Raw genomic sequence first — 24,196 nt, 5'->3', positions numbered from 1 at the left:
ATATTTGGAAATATGTTAATTGAAAGTCATTACAGTGTCTAATAAGAAAGAACAGTTCCAGAATCTTCCCAGCTGCTTTCCCAGTGCACTGTTTGACCATATATCCTAGAACTGGATTGTAGGAGCCACAAGGGCAGGGGATATTTTTTCTCTTGAGTTTTGTACTTAAAATAACTGGCAGTTATGAAGAACACAGTAAATATTTCATCATATGAAGAGTTAATACATCAGGAGAACTGTTCCTTGAACATTTTTTTTTTTAAAGATTTTATTTATTCATTTGACAAAGAGAGACACAGCGAGAGAGGGAACACAAGCAGGGGGAGTGGGAGAGGGAGAGGCAGGCTTCCCGCAGAGCAGGGAGCCTGATGGGGGGCTCGATCCCAGGACCCCGGGATCATGACCTGAGCTGAAGGCAGACGCTTAACAACTGAGCCACCCAGGCGCCCCTCCTTGAACATTTTAACTTAATCTGCAGTCTTTTCCAGGATTTTTTTTCACGAGGTTATTTGATTACTTTTTTATGGAAGTTTTGTTTAATCTAAATGGGTGATTTTTTTCCTATTAAATCCATGTGGATAATTATTTTAGAAAAGAGTGCAGTTAGTTATATTCAAAATTATAAATATAGGGGCGCCTGGGTGGCTCAGTCAGTTAAGCGTCTGCCTTCAGCTCAGGTCATGATCCCGGGGTTCTGGGATCGAGTCCCGCATCCATCGGGCTCCTTACTCAGCAGGGAGCCTGCTTCTCCCTCTGCCTGCCACTCCCCCTGCTTGTGCTCTCTCTCTCTCTCTCTCTCTCTCTGTGTCTCTCTCGCTGTCTCTCAAATAAATAAAATTAAAAAAAAAAACCAAAATTACTATATATGTGCATATATGTACACATATGCCTCTAGTAACTTTGAAGGTTTTAATTCTCTATTTTATTACTTTTTTTTGATTAGTTGACAGACTTTTAAAAAATTTACTCCAAATAACCAATGTCATACTTCATCATTTACTTTTATCTTAGTAATTCTTTCCACTGAATTTCCTGCTTTATTCTTTTTCTTCTAAAGTTGTCCTTAGATTTATATTTGCTTTTGTTTTTACTGATTTCTTCTGTTGAGTCCATTGACTTATATTTACTTGAAACAATACTAAAATTATTATTATGTTTGTGAATTTGCAGCTGAGAATGTGTTTGGCCTTATCCCATAGTTTGACATAGTAGTGTCTTCATTTTGTTATTTTTCAAATACTCTTTATTTATGTACGACTCTCTCTGTAATTACATAGGATTTATTCATTTTGTGTAATCTTTATTGTTTTAAAAACTCCAAGTGGTTGTTCAGTTTCCTGTTAATTTCATGTTTTATTGAATAGTGCTCAGGAAATTTAGCCTATTCTATCATAATTTTTTGTAAATGTTTCATAAACAAAAAATTTTCATTTTGAAAAGTATAAATTTGGATGTGTACTTAGTAAATTAGTGGTATTTTTTTTCTTCTAATCTTAAAGAAGTTTTTTTATTTGAGAAAAAACAGAATGGAAAGGATTGCAAAGGGAGTTCCCTGCAGTAGGCTTCTTAAGGTCCTGACTTCCATTAATTATGCTTTTTGTGTTAGAAAGCATTTAGAGGAAAAATTTTACTTTTAGTGCAAGCTAATTAAAATAAGTTTGGCAGAGAAATGCACGTTAATTTTTTTTAAACTTAGAAGAATTTTTTTAAAACATTGTATTTATTAGAGAGAGGAGAAGCAGGGGTGAAGGGTAGAGGGAGAGGGAGAAGCAGACTCCCCACTGAGCAGGGAGCCCAATGCAGCACTCGATCCCAGGACCCTGAGATCATGACCTGAACTGAAGGCAGACGCTTAACCCACTGAGCCACCCAGGCTCCCCAGCCTTAGAAAATTGTAAAGGAACCAATTATTAATATACAAATGCATTTGGTTTTAAAAAAAAGGGGGGGGGGAGAATTCTTTTTTTTTTTTTTAAAAAATGGGTTTATTTTATTCTTTTTCTAAGAATTCAGAATTTGTCTTTTTCATTTGGAAAACTGAAAAATATAAACAGATTCTGGACATGTGGATGAATGTTTTTTGACTGAATACTAGTCTAATATACACTTTGAGTTTCTGGGTTTGAATTTGTGGTTATGAGCCTTGCAGTGTCAGCTGATACCCACTTCACCTCTGGTGGACTAATGTTCAAGAAACATTAGTTGTATTGTATGAAATAGTATTTGGAAGGCCTCATGGAAATTCACATAGCACCTGGAGAGGGAGAACCTTCTATGAAAGTAAAAACCACATGCCCTGTAACAATCTGTGTCAAATTCACTGTGTAAATGACAATTCAGTTTCAGTAAATTACCTCAATGATCATATAAAACTTACTTGGTTGTTTTGAATATTGTTGGTTTTACAGTTTTTTAATTTGAAATTTTTGAATTTATAATTGAGGGAACTGTTAGGTACAAGGAGTTTAAAACTAGTTTTAGATACATACATTTTGAAGTAACGTAATAGTAAGTTGAACTGGGTAATAGTGAAAACTTTATTAAAATAAATCCTTAAAAATGTTAAATATTAATTTCATTTGTAAGATTTGAAACAATAGGATGTCAATATTTTGTCTTCAGTCACCTCCAGGTTTGAAGAAGAATTTAATGCGTACTTACGAATCTTGGACTCCTGAGCAAATCAGCAAAAAAGATAACATACATCGAGCTCACACTCTCTTTAGTTTTGCATGGTTTCATGCTGCATGTCAAGAAAGAAGAAATTATATTCCACAGGTGAGTTAGAACATGTCTTGGACACACTGTAAGCTGTGCATATTTTTGTATTAGTGTTTCTGTAATTTAGTGTAAATGGCTAGGATTACTTAATTAATGGCTCATGATTCATAACTTTGTATCTCTAATTCTATCTTTGCTGTTCATCTTCTGGACTTGCAAGTAGTTACGTAGTTCACATCTCCGAATTACATTGTTTGGAACAATGCATGAGCCGTCATAAACCCTCATTGTGTTAGGTATCATTTTTGTGGTCACAGTCATCTCAGACTTCAAGACTGAATTCCCCATAGTTGTTTTACTGTCAGTGTACCCCCTCAGTTAAAGCTATTGATACCCATTTATTTCCTCAAGCTGGGAACCTAGGAATCATTCTTGACATGTTTCTTTCTCAGCCCCCCTAGCCAGTTCATTCTCCTTGCAAAGTGTAGTTGAGATCTGTGCATTTCTCTTCACTGTTTTTCCTGAGCCTCCTCGCCCCTTACCTGTTCTACTTTCCGAGATCACCTTCCTCCTGTGTTTGCTCTGTCCACGTAGCAGCCAGACGTGTTTCTCTAATACGTAAGATGGATTATTTCAGTACTCTGCATACAGCCCATCAGATGGCTTTCTGTTGTCCTTGTGAGGAACTGTGCATGTTTCCTGCTGTGGTCCAGAAGGAAAGACTTGCCTTTGTCCTCGGCCTCCTCCCAGACCCCCGTTCCTGCTCATTCTCCGCTCTTCCTCATGGTCTTTGAATTCATGCTGCTCTTTGTTGCCATAGGTTGTGGCTCTGACTGTTCTCATGGCCACTAGACCACATCTTCCCCTTGCCACGTAGTCCGAGCTGGTCCTGCATTCTGTTCTTCTTGGCACATGCCTAAGTCATACATCGCTTCACGTCCAGATTTAATTGTTCCCTCTTTTTTTAGTGTTGCCTGCTTGTCTCCCCCTGAGCCTGTGCTCCCCAGTGGCCCCCGATTTAGCCTCTCTCTCTCTCTCAGTAACATGTCAAAATAAGAGGTCGTTGTGGAGTTACAGACCTGGGCTTGAGTCCTGACTCTAGATTTCCTAGTCGTGCGACCTCAGCTGCATAGTGGGAATGCTCAGCTGCACCTTTGTTGTGAGGGTTGGATGAAATAGTGTGTGTTTAGAAGCGCCTTGCACATCACCTGTTAGTAAAGATTTGTCAGACTGATGAAGTAGTGACTAAAAACAGCAGTGTGTTGTTGCATATAATTTGCAAAGTACACTTAAAGGAAGGGTGTGCTGATTATTCTCATTTGACCAAGGAGGCCAGTGATTCCTGAGGGCAGTTAACTTGCTGAGGGAGTCACACCTCAGAGACTCTGGAGCTTGGAGGTGGCCAGGCCCACCTTCCTCCAAAGCCCATGCCCTCATAGTGATCCTGAAGGGAACAACAGCAGCAGTCATAGAAGAAGTCATTGAAGAAAGGAGCGCCCCAGGAATTATTTTTTAAATGAAATCAGATTTTTTAAATTAAGGGATACATGCACATCATATAAAAAGCTATGAGAAGATTTGCAACTAAAATTTAGTCTCTCCTCCTGTGCTGTCTCCCTGACACCTACTGCCGTTCCTGGGGCAGCCGCTGCCCCCCCCCCACTCCTCGGGTCCTTCAGAAAGAGCGTATAAGTAAGCAAGCATGTTCCATGTGTTTAGAGACATATGTTCTTTTTAACTCCAACAGCAGCATTTTACAAACACGGTTCTGTATTTTGCTTTATTAACCAATACATTTCAGAGATTTTTAAATCTTAGTAAGCATTTCATGCCTAATTTTTAAATATCATTTGTATTCATTATATCGACATACTTCCTGTTAAGCAGTTTTGTTTTGTTGGATGGATATATATATTCTTTCAGTCTTTGCTGTTACAGAAAATACTGCAGTGGATATCCCTACATTTGCCTCATTTCATGTTTATTCACGGTGGCAATTCCTACCTTGGAATGTTTGGGTCAAAAGATATGTGCATTTTAAGGAATTGTAAATGCTACCAAAATGTTCTTTTTAGAGCAATTTACTTTCACACACAAAAAATATTTGGAAGTATTACTTTTTTTTTTAACATGTTAAGTTGCTCTCTTGTAAAAATGATGAAATTGGAGGAAAACCCAGTCAAAATCCAAAATATCATTAATTGCTAGAGACGGTGTCAGGCATATGCAGTCCACAAACTCTCTGTATTTTCCTTCTTTTCCTCATCAGTCACCAACTTGTAGAAATAAAGATCCACCACCCATTCAACTTAGTTTTCATTCCTCATGTTAGTACAAGATTTTTTGCTGTTTTTCATTGTAGTGGTGTATTTGCAGAATTAACCTCCTCTATTTTCCACATGTATGCTGTACTTCTAATACTGTACTTCACGGAATGTCATTTTTATTGGGTCTTTGTTCTTCTTGGTTGTCTTGTTATTCTTCCTAGACTGTGAGCACCTTGATAACAGGCTTCACCCCACTCATCTTTATAGGAACGCTTCACACCATGCCTGGGTTTCCAGGTGGGCTGAGCAGGATTCCATGGGCCGTCATTATAACATGATTTCTATTAGAAAATATCACATGAATAACAAATACTACCTTTCAAATTTTTTGTACCATGTTTTTAAAATCCTTCATCACATACCCATGTCCGTAATGGTGTGACTCAGAGCCCAGGTCTTACCATTTTAGAATTAGCGTCTCACTTGGAAACTGCTGTTAGGTGACACTGAGAGCTGCAGTCCTCTTACTGGAGGGTTTTATAAATACTAATCTTTAAAGTGTTGAGAAGTTTTTACTTTATTTTTTTAAAGATTTTATTTATTTGAGAGAGCAAGAGAGAGCGAGCACAAGAAGGGGGAGCGGGAGAGGGAGACGCAGACTCCCCGCGGAGCAGGGAGCCTGATGCGGGGCTTGATCCCAGGACCTTGGGATCATGACCTGAGCCGAAGGCAGACGGTTAATGACTGAGCCACCCAGGCGCCCTAAAGTATTGAAAAAATTTTGAATCAACATTCATAAATAAGGTCTAATAGAGTGATAAAAGAAATATTATTAATAAGACTTTATTTTGAGTTGGTAGGAAATTTATTTAAAATATTGCAGGAAGTTTGTTACCTGTTGATGGGCACATACCCCTTACAGATCTTCAATTCTTAGCTGTACGAAAACTTAATGAGTGAAGTTTAAACCTCTTGTGTTTTTTACAGGATCTGTAATTTTTTTGATCCAAATGTTAGTGATGCCCAAATTTATATATCTAACTCAGATCAGCTCCCTAAGATCTAGGTTTATGTATCCAGCTATTTATTTGACTTACCCAGTTTGTCTAAAAAATGACTGAAAACTCACATATTCTGGATCCAAATACTAGAGCATAAGCTTCTCAAGAGCACAGATTTTTCTCTTTTGTTCATTGCTATATTCTCACTGACCTGAACAGGCACTCGGTAACCTTTAGTTGAACACTTTTGTTCCGGGAGCTCATGGAACCTTTCCAAGCCTTGCACTCTTTCAGTGCTGCACTTAGCATCGAGTGACACCATTGGAAGTCATTCTTAACACCTCTCTTCTTGGTATTTTCACCTTCCGTGACCGTGCAGTACCAACATTCTTTTTTTTTAAAGATTTATTTATTTATTTGAGAGAGCGAGAATGAGAGAGAGAGTACATGAGACGGGGGAGGGTCAGAGGGAGAAGCAGACCCCCTGCCGAGCAGGGAGCCCGATGCGGGACTCGATCCCGGGACTCCGGGATCATGACCTGAGCCGAAGGCAGTCGCTTAACCGACTGAGCCACCCAGGCGCCCCAGTACCAACATTCTTTAATTTCATTGTCCTGACTACCCATCTACGTTTTTCTTCCTGTCTGTTCTACTCCCCTTCCCACCACGGAGGCTTTGCTTTACCCCTTAGCTGAGGTCAGACTTCTTTCGTGTATATACCAAGTATCTTTCCTTCCATCCGATGCATTGTACCTTTGCCTTGTAGCTGTATTCCAGTGTTGCATCGTATCCACCCACTTCCCCCTCACCCATGTTTGACTGACAGTGACTGGAGGGCAGGGATTATTTATGTTGGGGTTCATTCTCTTAGACGCAGAGCTTTACATGTAATACACATTTAATAAACATTGTTTTGAATGATTAATGGATGAATGAAATTTGTGTTGATCCTCCTAAATACTATTAAAGTCTAAAAAGATTTTAGTTTCAATGTATTACATTAAACTAATTAAAGTTAATGGAAGTACCATCAAAATTATTTTTACTTTTTTGTATTTTTATAAAAAAATAGAGCTTTATGAAAGTTCTTTTTATTACAAGCATTGTAGTTATTAACTCTACGTTTATAATTACTTCCAACATGAATGCTTCATGGGTGAAATATACAGGAAATAATGCTGTATGTCTTTGGGCCTTTAAAAAATTTTTTGTAGTATTTCTGTTGTCATGTTTGTGGACAAAACTCACAATCTGAAGGACAAAATTATAGAAACTGTCTCAGTGTGTACATCATACTTAGACTCAAAAATTTACCAATTTGATCTATGACTGAATTGCCACAATACTAAATGATAAAAAGTGTTCTGGTATTAAAAGTCTTTGGCATGCTATGGAGGTCAGTCAATTTCTTCTTAAAAACTACTGTTAACCTTAGAGTTACTGTTTTTATTATAAATTTTCAGGAATTTCCCTTTTATTTTTTTAGCATATTTTGAACATTCTTAAGATTATAAGGGTCATGGTGTATATATATATATATATATATGTATGTATGTATATATATAATCTTTGAACACTGTAGTTCTTCAGTATTTGTAAATTTGTTTTGTAGGGTTGGACCAAGTTTTATGAGTTTTCTTTATCAGATCTTCGGGCTGGGTACAGCATTATTGACAGGCTCTTTGATGGTAAGTTCTACTGGTAATTGTCATCTTTGGTATTCATGGGAAAATTTTTTGAGGTCTTACTAATAAAGTGGTTTCTTCAAGAGTGACTTCCTATTGTAAAATGTGGTCTTTGCTTTTCATGTGTTTAATGTCCTGACTGCCATGCTTATGCTATTGGATAGTTCTTGATCTGTTGTGGTCATTTTTTATATGCCATAGTTTTCTGATTGATCTGTAGCTCTCAGGAAATAGAAAGCTTGAAAGACCTTGTCTTCACTTTGTGGCCTTCCTAAGTTTCAGGCTTATGAGGAATAACTCAGATCTTGGAACTGTTCAAATCCAGGAGTATGGTAGGCTAAGGTCAGTACTGTAGGTCTATAGAATCTTAACTTAGATTAAGTTGGAGTCAAGAATCAAGGTACAAATAATAGATTGAAGTAGAACAACAGACAAGACCATGTGATCCGATAGGCGGAGGCCATCCAACTCTCTGCCTCCTCAAGCCAGGAGCAGTTGAATCTCTGAAATGTGTTGTCTAGGGCCTGGGCAAGGGGACACGAGAGTTGAGAGCAGTGGTGGATTGGAAGAGAGCATGTTGATTGGAATCTCAAACTTAAAAATGATTCCTGCCTCCCCATCCCACCCTGCAGCCCTGCCAGACCACCCTTCCCTGAGTCCGCCCCGCTTTGGTAAATGGCACCACCATTCACGTATCTGTTCAGGTTCAGAACCTATGAATCAGCCTGGATTCTTTTTTTTAAATTAAAAAAAAAATTGTTTTGTTATGTTAATCACCATACATTACGTCATTAGTTTTTGATGTAGTGTTCCATGATTCATTGTTTGCGTATAACACCCAGTGCTCCATGCAGAACGTGCCCTCCTCAATACCCATCACCGGGCTAACCCATCCTCCCACCCCCCTCCCCTCTAGAACCCTCAGTTTGTTTTTCAGAGTCCATCGTCTCTCATGGTTCGTCTACCCCTCCGATTTCCCCCGCTTCATTCTTCCCCTCCCGCTACCTTCTTCTTCTTCTTTTTTTTTTCTTAACATATATTGCATTATTTGTTTCAGAGGTACAGATCTGAGATTCAACAGTCTTGCACAATTCACAGCGCTTACCAGAGCACATACCCTCCCCAGTGTCTATCACCCAGTCACCCCATCCCTCCCACCCCACCCCCCACTCCAGCAACCCTCAGTTTGTTTCCTGCAATTAAGAATTCCTCATATCAGTGAGGTCATATGATACATGTCTTTCTCTGATTGACTTATTTCGCTCAGCATAACACCCTCCAGTTCCATCCATGTCGTTGCGAATCAGCCTGGATTTTTAGATCCTTAAACATCCCAGGGTTTAGGCAGTTTCTGTCCCTTCCATGTCCAAAGCAGATCATGATTCTGTTCATTTATTGCAACTTCATCAGTGCCTTGGGAATCCAAGTAAGAGCTGCTTACCCAGTCTTCTATTTTAGCACCCTTTGGGAAAACTTCTCCACATGGTAAAGAAACCGTTAGAAAAGAAAAGTATAGATTTCCCATTTAAAACCTACAATAACACTAGTCTTTCCTTTCCTCTAGTGAGCCAGGCCTGTTCCTACCTGAAGGTTTTGGTTCCTACCTCTTCTGTCTGAAATGCTTTTCTCCCAGACCTTCAATATGTCTGTCTTCTTCTTGCCATTCACACCTCACCTTCCAAGTATCCTCCTCAGATAAGCTTCCTATTACCACCAGTCTAAAGGAATTTGAAAATTACTCTCTCCCTCCTTGTTCTGTTGTATTGTTGGAGTACATCGGTGCTACCTAGTATTGTTTGGTTGCTTATTCATTTGTTATTTTATCTCTTCCCACTAGAGTGTAATCTCCCTTAAAGCAACATCTCTGACTGTTCTGTTAACGACTTATGTCCTTAACACCTGTAGCAGGACCTGGCCCATAGTATGCACTCAGTTGCTGTTAGTTGAATTAATATCTGATATCAGAAATGATTCTGTAACTTGTCTTTGGCAGAATGATAGGATTAGATATCTAGGATGTGTCCAAGTCCCATTGTAATTTAATACGTTTATGAGATTAAAATTTTGAATGATTTGTGTACAAAAAGTACTAAAAATCATATATCACAGTTCAGTGAAACTTCCACACAATGAACATGCTCCTTTAGCCAACGTCTTAATCGAGAAACAGGACATCACCAGTGCCATTGCCTTCCGGTTGTGACCGTATCCCAACACCCCACCACCCCAGCTCTTGCGTGAACACTAGCATCTTAGCATCTAGATCACTTCTGTCTGTTTTTGTAAAACTGGAATCATGCAGCATATACTCCTCAGTCTCTAGGTTCTTTGATTTAATGTTCTGTTAGAGAGATTCATCTACGTGGTTACGTAAGTTAGAGATCATTTATTCTCAGTGCTATATAGTAAGCCACTCTTTGATCATAATACTTTCCTGGGTGGTCCTGTGGGTCCTCTGGGGTGATTATGAATAATGCTGCTAGAGCTTTGGGTAGATAGTTGATGTATTTATGTTGAGTGGATACGTACGAGTAGGTAGGATATTCATTTCTTCACCATTTGTTTATCCTTACTGAATGCCAAATAACATTCCAAGTGAGTTTTTCTTTATTTAATAAATTTTGAATTCTGCATCAGAAAACTGTACGTGAACTTACAGTTTAATGAATGGTCATATATTGAACCTTTGTAACTATCTCCAAATCGATAGAGTATTACCAGCCTTCCAGAAGTGCGTCCCCTACTCCTTCATGCATATGACCCAACACTGCCCCATTCCATGCCAAGGGTAACCACTTTTCTGATTCTATAAGCTCTTGTTTTCAATATTAATTTTACAGAGTTTTCTGGAGAATATGTACTAATGCTTTAGCTTGCAGTGAATCTTGGTGATTCTTCTTTTTCTTTTTTTTTTTTTTTTTTTGTCTTTTCAAGTTTTTATTTAAATTCAAGTTAGTTAACATATAGTGCAGTTTTGGTTTCTGGAGTAGAATTCAGTGATTCATCACTAATATATGACACCCAGGGCTCATCACAGCACGTGCCCCCCTTAATGTCCATCCCCCATGTAGCCCATCCCCCACCCACCTACCTCTGTTCACCCTGTTTGTTCCCTATTGTTGAAAGTCTTATGGATTGCTTGCTTCTCTCTCTCCTTTTTTTCTTTTCTTTCCCCCTTCCCCTATGTTCATCTGTTTTGTTTTTTAAGTTCCACATATGAGTGAGATCACACGGTATTTATCTTTCTCTGACCGACTTATTTCCTATAGCATTATGCACTCTAGCTCCATCTACGTCTTTGGAAATGGCAAGAGTTCCTTCTTTTTGATGGCCGAGTAACATTCCATTGTATATGCTTTTTTAAGATGAAGAATCCCAAGCAGGGAGTTGGAATGATTTGTCATTGTGCTTGAAGCTTGTGACCACATTAATACCATCACGTTACTTTATGCCCCCACACCATTGAATTGATGTGAATAAGAAGCCAGTGCCTCAAAGTGATGGTGAATCTCATGGTCAAAATCTAACTGTATAAACTCAGGATTATAGAATTTCTTGATAATGGGGACTTCCACATGTACAGAATTAAATGCAAAAAAGAGAAAAAGTTCTAATTATAGGGGTGAGTTGGTATAGAAATTACGTAGCTCCTAAGACCTGGAGTACATGTATAACCTTGATGCCCGAGCTTCCTGATCTATAAAATGTGAATAGTAGCAGATGCTGTATCCATAGGTTCGATTTTGGGGCAATTTGATTAAGAAAAGCCACAGGAAACATTTAACATTCAGTTCAGTGAATATATTGAGTAAGCTAGCAGTGATTGTTGACTGTTACTGCTGTTGCTATAATTTCAGTTCTGTTTTTCTTTAATCCTAAACAAAATGAAACTTATTCGGAGAACAGTGGATATAAGATCTTAAAAATTCTATAAAATATTTTACATAATAGCTATTTGTATTTTATAAGTTGAAAGGTACATCAGTGTTTCTGTATGCCCTGATGACCTACCTGTGAATGAATGAGCTATCCATTACTAATACATCATTAGTGGAGATCGAGGCAGAGCTAGGATGTGGAGTCCTGGTGAAGTCCGTTGTGATGGCTCCTTGGCCGCTGTTGATGATTACGAGGTCGGCAGGAAGCAGCTTTTTTTTTTTTTTTTTTAAGATTTTATTTATTTATTTGACAGAGAGACAGTGAGAGAGGGAACACAAGCAGGGGGAGTGGGAGAGGGAGAAGTAGGCTTCCCGCTGAGCAGAGAGCCTGATGCGGGACTCGATCCCAGGAACCCGGGATCGTGACCTGAGCCGAAGGCAGACGCCTAACCGTCTGAGCCCCCCAGGCGCCCCGGAAGCAACTTTAGTGAGTCTTCCCTGCTGCAGCTGCCCTTAGTCTGCCCTCAGGCTTTGTGCTCATCTCCGAATTGTGTAGTAACCGGTAACGAAACCAGCGGTGCTGGCAGTGTGCTCGGTAGCCAGAGTTAAGTACAGCCGTGTCCTGTATTTACTGCAGACCTGAGATTAGTCTTACGGTTTAAAATTACCACGGAACTGTGATTAAGAGGATGCTCTTGCTCCAAAATGAAATACTGACTTTAAAGTGTCATTGTGTTGTTTTATACTACATTTCTCTTTTAGAATAGAAACTGGACATTGGCTGTTAAAATCATGACATTACAAGACTATGATGTGTGAAGTTATTTTGTAGAGTTTCCTTATTCAGATTATGGTGACGAACTGAGGTTTTCATCATTGTATAATATTAGGTTTTGAATATATTCTAAGGAATTTCCCATTTAAGGAGGCAGTGTTGTGTGACAGATAAGAGTATGGTTTCAGAGCACCTCATTCTGGTTCAGAGCTGTGGGATTGTGTGATTTTCTGATTAGGGTCACTCATCCTCCCTATTCCTCAATTTCTTCATTGGTATAACTGGGTAATTTTAATACTCCTATGTTAGAAGGCTTAAGTGAGTTGATACATGGAAAAATGGGGAATTTTACTTGATTAAATAATCTCAATAAATACTAGCCATTCTGTGATTATATTAATGTTTATCGTTATTAATAAGAATTAATGAATTTTACATTCCTATTAATGAGCCTTTTAAGGAATGATTTAACTTAGTTAAATGTATATTGTTGTATCCTATAAATATATCTGGAGCCAAGAATCTAATTAATATTTTAGAATAATTTAGAATATTTTAAGAATATTTCTAATATCTTAGAGATAAAGCTAATAAAAGTATGTTTTAAAATTATAGGTACCAAAGATGTGCAGTGGGAATTTTTACATGGTTTACTTGAAAATGCTGTTTATGGTGGACGCATAGATAACTATTTTGACCTTAGAGTTCTTCAGTCATATCTGAAACAGTTTTTTAATTCTTCAATAACTGATGTTTTAAACCAAAGGAATAAGAAAAGTGTTTTTCCGTATTCCTTATCTCTACCAAAATCCTGCAGCATTCTGGTAGGTAAAATTCATCATTTTTAATCTATTACCAGATACTTGAATCCTTTCTTAAACTGTTAAATACATGTTTCTTTTCAAATGCACAAATAATTCTTATTAACAAATACAGATTACTGTTATGCCAACATGTGGCCGGATTCTGTGAACTCTAGTGAAGTGTGTTGTCCATCCTTGGATACTTAGGGACTGCTTATGATAATAGGATAGAGTTTCCGGTAAGGAAGACGTTAGAGTTAAGACTGAAGATCTGGAAGGAGAGTGCATACTCGTTCCTAGTGGGCATGAGAGGGCTCGGGTATGTTACTGACCAGGAAGGAAATCAGATACTTAACACACGTATCTTCACTTTCTGGCTTACGAGTTGAAAGCAGAACCAGCCGTAGGAGGGATACACTCGAGGTGGCTTTGATGGCAACGTTTCCGTGAACGTGTATTGTAGCCGGCTGGAGCTTTTCGCCGTGAGTCATCCTATGAAAGCCTTGTGGAATGAGGTCATCTCTTCCAGAAAATAGTACTAAATAGGGGCGCCTGGGTGGCTCGGGCGTTAAGCGTCTGCCTTCAGCTCAGGTCAAGATCCCAGGGTCCTGGGATCGAGCCCCGCATCGGGCTCCCTGCTCGGCGGGGAGTCTGCTTCTCCCTCTCCCACTCCCCCTGCTTGTGTTCCCTCTCTCACTGTGTCTCTCTCTGTCAAATAAGTAAATAAAATCTTAAAAAAAAAAAAAAAGTACTAAATATAGCTCAGAGATTTCAATTCTAATTTATTTTCCCACAAACTTATCTTTGCTTAATGTCCAAATAATGCTTTTATTACCTAGAATATTGTGATCATATATCTCTTCATGAATTACAGAGATACATATTCAGTTATATAGTTCTCTCAGGATTGTGGATTTTTCTCTCATCCCAAGTATTTTTTGAGAAAATTCTTCTGTTTCAGTGACATAGTTGTCAAAAGTCAAAGTATAAAGACCAATGTTAAATATGTTACTGAATATCTTGCCAGTTAAATGTATCCCATCTGTTTTGGTTTTCAGTATCTTTCTTTCATTCACTCATTTATTGAGTAGGAGCCCCTGTTTATCTGTCTGCCCCTGGTGGCCCTGTTCCAGACCGCGTGGGCACCGTGGGCATCTCTGGGGCTGACTTTCTAGCGGGAGGGCTTCCCACAGCAAATAGACGCATCCCATGGCTATTCATGGTCCATTTATTTCATGTAGTGCACCGACAGGTCTTCCCTCTCTCTGTGAGCTTTAAACTGAAAAATAAAACTCCTACGGAAAAGTGCACATCATAAATGTACTATGCAATGAGTTTTTATACACTGGAGTGTAACCAGCACTGAGATCCAGAAACACAACATGACTAGCTCCCCAGAAGTTCTCCTCGTGTTCCCTTCTAGTCATTGCCTACCCCACAAAGGGTACATCGTCTGGGCTTCTAATAGCCTACTTCAGCTTTTTTTGTTTGTTTTTAAGGTTGATTTATTTGAGAGAGAGAATGCACATGAGTGGGGGGGGAGGGACAGAGGAAGAGAGAGAATCTCGAGCAGAGTACCCGCTGAGCACGGAGCCCGATGTAGGGCTTGATCCCAGGACCGTGAGATCATGGCCTGAGCCAGAACAAGAGTCAGACGCTTAACCGATGGAGCCTCCCAGGTGCCACAGCCTGCATTAACTTGGCCTGTTTTTGAGCTTCGTGTAGATGGTATCATTTGGTGTATATTTTTTTGCATCCAAGTGAGGACACATCGGTGTGGATGTGCAGCTGTCTGTCATTTAGGAAACGTGTCTGTGTACGGTTGCGGGGTCGGGGGCAGATTCTAGCCAATGTACATGAGAAAAGTTCACAGCTGTTTTGAAATGAGCAAAGGGTATCAATAGAGAATCAGAGATTTATATTTGTAGGTTGATTTATGAGAATCAATGTTAAGTTTCTAACACAGTTCTGGAGGAGGAGGAGGCTGGAGTTTCCCAGGAGGATGAGAACATCTGCTTTGTGCCCTATATCATGTACGCACATGCGTGTACAAGCATGTACCCCAGGCTCATACACACATACCTACTGATGCATACACATACGTTGCGATTGAACACCTTGAGGAAGTAACAAGTGCTGAGTTATAGGCTGGGAAAAATTTCAAAAACAGCATGTCTTTCCCAAATTTGATGTGTTTACAGGCCCTGGGCTTCCTGAAGTCCAGCCGCTGCATGGGGAGGGCTTCACGGACAACGGCCAGGGATGAGAGGGGATGAGGGGAGGGGCAGCAACAGCGTAGACACGTATGCAGGACCCCCTCTGCAGGACAACAGCCAGACAAAACAGTTCTTACCCTGGAGTCCAAGTGGATAAACCCTCTTGGTCTGCGCTCCAGTTTCCCATCTAGAGTTTAGAGTCCGTAACTGCAGACGCTGGCTCGATACATGACCCTTTGCGATGTGTACAGCAATTCTGGGAGGAAACGATCCGGTGGTCAGTGTGTCTCCCTACACCTCACTGGAGCACTGAAGTCGCACCGTGAAATTGCTTCATGTCATGTGATTGACAAAGCCGTGCTTGCTCACCAGAGCATGTGCATAGAGGTTCCTGGGGTTCCTGTAAGTTTCAGACGATAGCTGGAATATTTTTCTTGGAGTAAGCACAACTGCAGTCTGCAGATAAGTCTCGGGTAGGTTCGGAGCTTTCCTAAAAACATCTCACACGATCTCTTACACATAGGAGCCCTGGCCACCAAAGTATTTCTGTTTTAATTAATGCAGTGTTCCTTTGAATGTGGTGAGTTACATTATGTGATACTGTATTTTTTAAATTTAGGGATGAAGAAGTAGTAATGACCAAGACTATTTTCTGTAGACAACTAAGTATTACATAGACTGAACGTTAGATTTCCCTAGAAAATGTGAACATATGAGTAACTAATAATTTAATACTTCCCAATGTCTCTCCTTTCTGATTTCAGTGGTTGTAAGTTCAATCTTTGTAGAAACGCTGTTTTCACTTGTTTACATTTAGGACTATCGTGCTGTGATCGACAAGCTTCCAGAGGATGACAGACCGAGTTTCTTTGGTCTTCCTGCCAATGTAGCTCGCTCGTCGCAGCGCATGATCAGTTCTCAGGTAACCTGAGAAGAGAGGTGCTGTGTGGGGAAATGTTGCCACTGAACCTGAAAGAAACAACATGAAATTTGATTTAATACTTCAGACCCCACAAGCTGTTATTTAAAATTTTCATTTTATTTAACATGGTAGATTCAAGCTCTACATTAAATAAGTTTTAAAAGAGCCAAAGAGTTCTATATTTAATACAATTGTTAGAGTTAGTAAAATAACATTGAATGCTATCACTTCCTCCAAAATATATTTATTTTACTTCCTGTGACTATATTAAGGCAACATTTTTTTAAGTTTTTTATTTTAATTCCAGTATTTTTAACACACAGTGTAATACTAGTTTCAGGTGTACAGTATAGTGATTCAACAATTCTGTACACCACCCGGTGCTCATCACAACAGGTGCGCTCCTCCATCCCCCTCTGGTCACCATCAGTGTGTCCTCTCTAGTTCAGAGTCTGTTTCTTGGTTTGCCTCTCATTTTTTTTTTTTTTTTTTTTTTCCCCTTAAATTCCACATCTGAGTGAAATAATATGGTATTTGTCTTTATCTGATTGAGTTGGTTTGCTTAGCATCATACTCTCTAGCTCCATCTATGTTGTTGCAAATGGCAAGATTTCATTCTTTTTTTATGACTATTTTTTTATGACTAATATTCCATTGTATATATACCACATCCTCTTTATCTATTTATCAGTCGATGGACACTTGGGCTGTTTCCATAATTTGGCTGCTATAAAAACAGGGGTGCATGTATCCTTTCAAACTAGTATCTTCGTATTCTTTGGCTAAATACCCAGTAGTGCAATTGCTGGATCATATGGTAGCTCTGTTTTCAACTTTTTGAGGAACCTCCATACTGTTTTCCAGAGTGGCTGCACCAGCTTGCGTTCCCACCAATAGTGGAAGAAGGTTCCTCTTTCTCCACATCCTTGCTGTTGTTGTTTCTTGTAAGTTGTTGATTTTAGCTATTCTCACAGGTGTGAGGTGATATCTCATTGTGGTTTTGATTTGGATTTCCCTGATGCCGAGCGATGTTGAGCACTTTTTCATGTGTCTGTTGGCCATTTGGATGTCTTCTTGGAAAAATGTCTATTCATATCTTCTGCCCATTATTTAATTAGCTTCTTTGATTTTTGGGTATTGAGTTGTATAAGTTCTTTATAGATTTTGGATACTAACCCTTTATTGGTTATGTCATTTGCAAATATCTTCTCCGATTCCGTAGGTTGCCTTTTAGTTTTGTTGATTGTTTCCTTCTCTGTGCAGAAGCTTTTTACTCTGGTGCAGTCCCAATAGTTCATTTTTGCCCGGGGGAGGATTCTGTATTATGTGCGGGCCAGTCTGGGGCCACGGTGGGCTTGTGTTGAGTCAAGCCCGGAGTTCGCCCGAGATGCAGTGGTACCGGAGTGCAGGACAATGGTAAACCGTTACCAGACTCAAGAGTAGAGTTGTGTTGTCCCCTGAGAAACCGTTATGGGTGGGCAGTGTCCCCAGCAGACCAGCTGTCTGCCCCCAGCCCGCTGCTGGGGCTGCCGTCTGATCGGTGTGTGTGGCTGTCTTCCCTTCTCCCTGGGCTGGGGTCCCTTCGGAGGGGTGCTGGCCCCAGTCTGCACCGCGGGCGCACTGCCAGCCGGTGGCACGTCTTTGGGAGGCTCCAGCCGAGGGCTCGGCACGGGAGAACTTGAGGACGGGCCGTGGAATGCTAGCCAGGGGCCTGCAGCCACTGAGGACCTCGGGCCGTGGGGGTGGACGGGACACATCTGCGGAAGCGTGGGGCGGGGCGGGCCCTGTTAGCGAGGGCTGCACCGGTGTCCCATGAGAGGTCTGGAGCCCAGGCGCACGAGAAGGCGGGTGCGGGCTGCACGGGGGGCACGCTAGGTGGCGAGTTGTGTTGCTGCACTCGTGCCCGCGGCGGTCCCGTGTTGAGGCCGGGCGGCAGGCAGGGAAATGGTGCCCAGAGTGCTGCTTCTGTGCCGTCTCGCCCCAGGCCGTGGGCTGTGCTGTCTCTTCGAGGGTGGGGACTCTCGGGTCTCCCAGATCTGAGCTCTCTGGTTTTTAAAGTTCCAGGCGTCAAACTCCACTGATGGTAAGAATTCGCCAAGTTAGGCCCCTCTGGTTTTCAAAGCAAACTGTTAAGGGGATTGATTCATCTTCCCTTTGTGGGTCCCCCTGCATCTGGGGCACCTGGTGTGGGGTCTGCCCCTCTCCCCTCTCCACACCCCCACAGACGGTACCACGGTCCGTCTAGCTCCCGAGTCTTTGTGTGGCCTGCTCCCTGCATTTAGCTGCGGAGTCTGCTCTGAGGCTCCCGGTCGTTTCCTGGGTTATTTTCACTGATGAGGGAGGGCGTTACCCGGTTGTGTCTGTGGGACGAGGTGAGCTTGGGGCTCCTATTCCACCATCATCCCTGGAAGCTCTTCTCTGTTCTACTCTTGAGTCTGGTAAGGTTTACTGTTTTATCTTTTCCAGATCTTAGTTTTATTGATCTTTTCTATTTTTTAAAATCTGTATTTTTTAATTTTTGCTCTATATTATTTCTTTCTTCTAATTTGGAGCTTTGTTTATTGTTCCTTGTCTAGTTCCTTTAGGTGGAAAGTTAGATTTTTCCTGTTTCTTGAGGCCGGCCTGTGTCTCTCTAAATTTCCCTTCTAGAACTGCTTTTGCTGCTTCCCAAGCATTTCGAACCATTGTGTTTCCATTTTCATTTGTCTTGAGGTATTTTTTTGTTTTCTCCTGTCTTTCTTCATTGACACATTGGTTGTTTAGTAGCTTTGTGTTTTAGCCTCCGTGTGTTTATGGGTTTTTTTTTTTTCCAGTTTTCTTAACTGTAATTGATTTTTAGTTTCTCATCATTGTGTTGGAAAGAGTGCTTGATATTATTTCAGTCTTCTTAAACTTACTGTGAAACTTCTTGTGTGTTTTAACATGGGGTCTGTTCTGGAGAATAAACCATGTTCATTTGAAAGGGATATGTGTTCTCCATTTTTGGAATGGAATATTCTCTTTATATCTGTTTGGTCCCTTGAAAGCGAGTGTCTCCTTACTGACTTTCTGTTTGAATGATCTATCCATTAATGTAAATGGGGTGTTAAATTCCTCTACTGTTACTGAATTACCATAAATACCATCCTTTGTGTCTGTCAGTATTTGCTTTATATATTCAGGTGCCTCCTATGTTGGGTACATAAATATTTACAGTTATTCTGGTTGGATTGATCCCTTTATCCTTATTTAATACCCTGCTTCCTCTCTTCTGTACAGTCTGTTTTAAAGTCTATATTGTCTGATCTAAGCATTGTTACTGACTTGTGGTTTTCTCTTCTATCTTCATGGATTATCTGTTTCAGTTCCTTCCACTCTGTGTTGTCTTTAGGTCTTTCAAGGGCAGTGTGTACATGGGTCTTGTTTTCATTGTTGTTTTTGATCCAGATGCTCCATCTTTTGGCTGGAGCATTCCGTCCATTTCTGTTTAAGCTAGTTGTTGACAGTTGTGTACATGTTGCCGTTGTGTCGGGACAGTAGTTTCTCCAGGTGGGTGTCAGCTCCTGCGGAGTCTGCCTGCAAGGTGCGGTAAGACCGGAGTCCCCTGCAGGGGAGGCTGGTCACCCCTGGGCTGCCCACCAGCTGTGGCAGCTGGGAGGCACCTGGACGGTGCCTTCTAGGGCGGTGGGGTTGGGCGGGCCGGATGGTAGCGGGATGCCAGGGTGGGGCAGGGGTTCCGGTAGCCCCAGTGTTGGAATTGGTCTGGCCAGCTGGGCTGATGAGAGGCAAGAAAAGTGATGCTTGCTCGCATCTTCTCTCCCAGAGAAAGCTCCTACAGGTCCCTGTCTCTCTGGCACAAGTCCTAAAATTAGGAAATCTCCTTCATTTACACCCTAGGCACTTTTTACTCTTTTGTTATTTTTAAAAATTTTTATTTTTTAATTTAAATTCAGTTAATTAACATAGAGTACTATTAGTTTCAGAGGTAGAATGTAGCGATTCATCCGTTGCATGTTACACCCAGTGCTCATGACATCACGCGCCTTCCTTCATGCCCGTCCCCCACTTACCCCATCCTCCCACCCCCTGTGCCCTGCAGCAACCCTCAGTCTGTTTCCTGGGCACTTTTTAAACTTCCCTTTGAAAAGGTGCTTGTGTGCTGGATCTCAGGCCTAATGATCTAGTGTGTTGGCCTCTGAAGAGCGGAGACTCTGCTTACTATAACCCTCCTGCTCTCCTGCTTGGTGAGCTCCCGGAGCCAGGCTCGGCGATTTTCATAGCCAGACGTGATGGGGGCTCTGGTTTCCAGTGCAGGTCCCTGAGACCTGGGGGCCCAAGTTGAAGCTGGACCCCCTTCTCAGGGAGTGAATGTGTCCATGCCGGCCTGTGGCATCCCTCCTGCTTATGGGTCGCCGCCTAGCCAGAGGTTGGTTCCCTATGGGCCTCCTTCCCTCCTGACCTCCTCTGTGTGGCCTTTTCTTGATGCCTTTAGCCACAGAAGACCTGGTCTGCCAGACTCAGGCAGTTTCCAGAGCGAGTTGCAGCACGTGTGGCCGTTGGCTCGGTGTGTCTGTAGGAGAAGGGAGCTCCAGATCCTCCCACACTGTGCTCATCTTCCATAAATGAATGGCTGTCTGCCCAGATCTATGAAATCATTGAAATAGTCCTCAAGAAACAGTAGTTGCCATTAGTTTCTGTGGTTCTGGAGGGATTCATGAAGTGCCGTTCTCTTCATCCTTCTCCATCTCTTGTTTTCTTGCATCAAAATTAAGCAAGAAGGGCCCTCTTCCCTGGGTGATGAAGGCAGAGTGCTAGCAGGGCCACCCAGACTCCTTCCCTGGGTCGGCATTGACTCACGGGACCGGAGGGTGCTCTTGTCACCGGGTAGATGCACTGCAGCATCAGAACTCTTCCCTGCTGGTGGCCAGGCTTGTGACCGCAGGAAGGCCATTGTGCTCAGCAGTGAGTTAGACTCAGGCATCGAGATGAGTGCAGGGAGCATTGTTCCTCCTCTAACAAACAAGATGGGTCATGACTTTTCCTGAATCCCCAGAGAGAGGCGGTGAACACCAGCTGGCCGAGACCTAAGGGGAGACGAGTGCCCGTAGGCGTGGTCAGACCTGGATCTCCCCTTCTTGCAGGCCTCTTCTCCGTGGACCCCTGCTGATGCTAGTCGTAGAAAGCTTCCTTGCGGGGGATGGCCTGGGGGGGCAGAACAAAGTCGCTTTGGTGGGGCGAGGCACGTGGATCTGTCTCCGTCTGCCTTTTGGAACAGAAGCCTCCATCTCAGGGGAGGAGGCAAAAAACCAAGACAACAGAGGGGAGCTGCACCATCGCCCTTAGGGTACTGTTGAAACACTACAACTGGTAGAAGGCAGTAGGAAAAAACTCTTCACCCTTCTGTTAGGGGAAGAAATCTGTCCAGATTACAGCTCGGAGGGCAGGAGCAGTGAGAAGGCCGCATCCCCCGAAGCTGCAGACTGGTCTTCAACAAGAGGGTCCCCGTCTTTTACCTCCTACCCGCAGGCTAGTAGTATCAGGTCTACAGCAATTCCCCAACCAGAAGGCTTTTAAGGGAGGACTAGAGAACTTCTTGGAGGCATATTGGTAGATAGAAACACCCTCCAGACCTGTGCACAGGGGCTGCATCCGTGCCTGTCCTGGAGCTGCAGGGGGACAGGGACGGGGCTCTGAGAAGGCCCATGTCCTGACCCGGGGTACCATGTCCACCAAAGACAGACACATAATCGGGGCAGCAGACGGTGGGGAACAGTGAGTAACAAGGGGCCGTTTGAGCCTCCTGCGGGGTCATGGGTGACCGACCCTCTCTGAGGTGCAGGAACAGGAGCCCTAATCTTGAGGGGGGGCAGACAGCGATGAAAGCCCCCCACCCCGCCAGCCCCCAGCCTAAGTGAGAGAACCTCCACGGGAACCTGGAGTCCTCAGTGTGCTCGGGGTAACTCTAGCGACAATCCCCTGACGGAACACAAACCCCACTCCCAGGCCCCGCGCCCTTCCCACACACCGACACTGCCCGGGTCGCTGCTGCCCCACACAAGATGGCTCTGCTCTCAACAACAGTGCGGGAAACGGGGACGTGCCCCACGCGAGGAAGCAAGCCACACCCTCGCGAGACGTTTGTCTCCCAAGCAGTCAGTAGAACCAGGCTTAGATATGACCTGGGTGTCACAATGGTCCACTAGGTGATGTAAATAATGATGATTTGTGTGTTAAAGGTTCTGATGGAAAAACTAGTTAATTTCGGCAGTGGTGTAGAGACTACAAGATTGGAGAAGATGAAAGTACTAGAAATAAGCGGAGTATTAACGGAGAAGATCTTCGAGCTAAGCAGTAGACTTGAAATATCCAAGGAGAGAACCCATGAATTTGAAGATAGATCATTGAAGTTACCCAGACTGAAACACAGGAGGAAACAGACTAGGAAAAACACAACCACGAAGTATCCAACACTGTGGGACAACATCACACAGTCTGACCGCGAGGTAGTCGGTGTCCACAGATCCGTGAAGCTCAAAGAGCACTGTTCCAGATAACTCCTCACCCACCCCGAGGGAAAAGATCCCACAGAGACGCACAGATATTTGAACTGTCAAAACAAAAGACTAAAATACTGAGAACTTTGTCCCACCAGAGCACAGAGGAACAAAGGCCATTATCCGGGCGGCCTTCTCTGGAGTTGCACGAGCACACAGTGGGATGGTAACTGGGAAGGGCTCAACAAGGAAACTCTTGAACCTGGTTCTATACCCAGCAAAGTATCTTCCATAAAGGAAGACAAATAAATATAGAATTTATTGCCTGCAGATTGACTCTACGAAATGGTTGCCAGATGTTTTCAGGAAGAGGTGTGACACCAGACATAATTTTGGACCCACACAGAAAATGAAGAGTTCTGGGATCCATGCATGAATGAAGTTAAACTGTATCGTTCCTGTAATTTCTCTGGAAGAACTGACTGGCCAAGGGGAGAAGAACATGGTTTCGGTCTCGTGTATTTACAGCAGGTGTAAAAGTGAGATAAGCAAGAACAGTAGCGCAATAGAAATTCGATTTCTTTCATCCTTGTAAGGTTATTGATTATTATTTTAGTTTTCTTGGGTCAGTTTTGGTAATCTTCGTATCTATCGATATATATAGATACCTCAAAGAATTTGTCCATTCATCTTGATAATCAAGCTTCTTGTTGTAATGTTGTTTATAACCTTATCCTTTTAATGTCGAGTCTCTAGGTTATTGTGTTTCTTTACCTAATGTTCTTTTTCCCTCCCTTTCACGGCTTTATATATTTTCTTTTTGTAACTGATTGTAAATAGTTGGATTGTGGTGTAGATTTCTTTTTCTTCATCTTACTACTAGTGTCCATTGGGTTTCTTGAACCTGTTTTACCATTTCCGTTAAATTTTGGGAAAAAAAATCTGTCAATCATTACTTCTGAAGTTTTCATCACATCGTTCATACTGTCCTGTTGCTTACTGGCGTTTCTTTATTTTTTCAATCTCTTTGTATTGATTTGGATAGTTTCTTTTTCTCTTGGTGGAGAACTTGAGGACCCCATGTGCACTGCCTTCTGTAGTATCAGCTAGGAGCGAGTGCTCTTGTCTGATTGAGGACATTGATCATGTGAGGAAGTTCGTACCACACCATAGCTATTACGGTCACATATTTTTTTTCCTTTTTTAAATGTTATTATGTTATGCTAGTCATCACACATTACATCATTGGTTCTTATCGCATCCTTGAGCCAACTGCAGACCTGAACGTAGTGTAGTGGATGCCCTGGAGAAACTGTCGCAGTACGTGAGTGTGAGATAGCAGTTGTGTTTCTGAAGTTGGTCCTTAGTAAATAACCAGTTGTAAAGTTACAGTGGGTCTCATTTCAGCATTATTTGTAAAGCAGCATTTTATAAAATCAAAATGGTAACAGTAGG

The 24,196-nt window shown here is 42.0% G+C and overlaps 1 protein-coding gene across 2 annotated transcripts in view; it reads left to right on the top strand.

The window, feature by feature from the left end:
- DYNC2H1 (dynein cytoplasmic 2 heavy chain 1) overlaps nt 1-24,196 on the top strand; it is a 301,460-nt gene that overhangs the window by 182,264 nt on the left and 95,000 nt on the right. For both annotated transcript variants that reach the window (XM_021696303.1, XM_021696302.1), the window contains 4 exons: nt 2,623-2,778; nt 7,602-7,677; nt 12,943-13,151; nt 16,164-16,268. In XM_021696303.1, the coding sequence (XP_021551978.1) occupies nt 2,623-2,778; nt 7,602-7,677; nt 12,943-13,151; nt 16,164-16,268 (546 nt within the window). The remainder of the gene's footprint in view (nt 1-2,622; nt 2,779-7,601; nt 7,678-12,942; nt 13,152-16,163; nt 16,269-24,196) is intronic.

The sequence above is a fragment of the Neomonachus schauinslandi genome, chromosome 11 (genome assembly GCF_002201575.2).
Source record: "Neomonachus schauinslandi chromosome 11, ASM220157v2, whole genome shotgun sequence".
Lineage (NCBI taxonomy): Eukaryota > Metazoa > Chordata > Mammalia > Carnivora > Phocidae > Neomonachus > Neomonachus schauinslandi.
The sequence above is the reverse complement of the archived record's forward strand: the minus strand, read 5'-3'. Positions and strand labels throughout refer to the sequence as shown.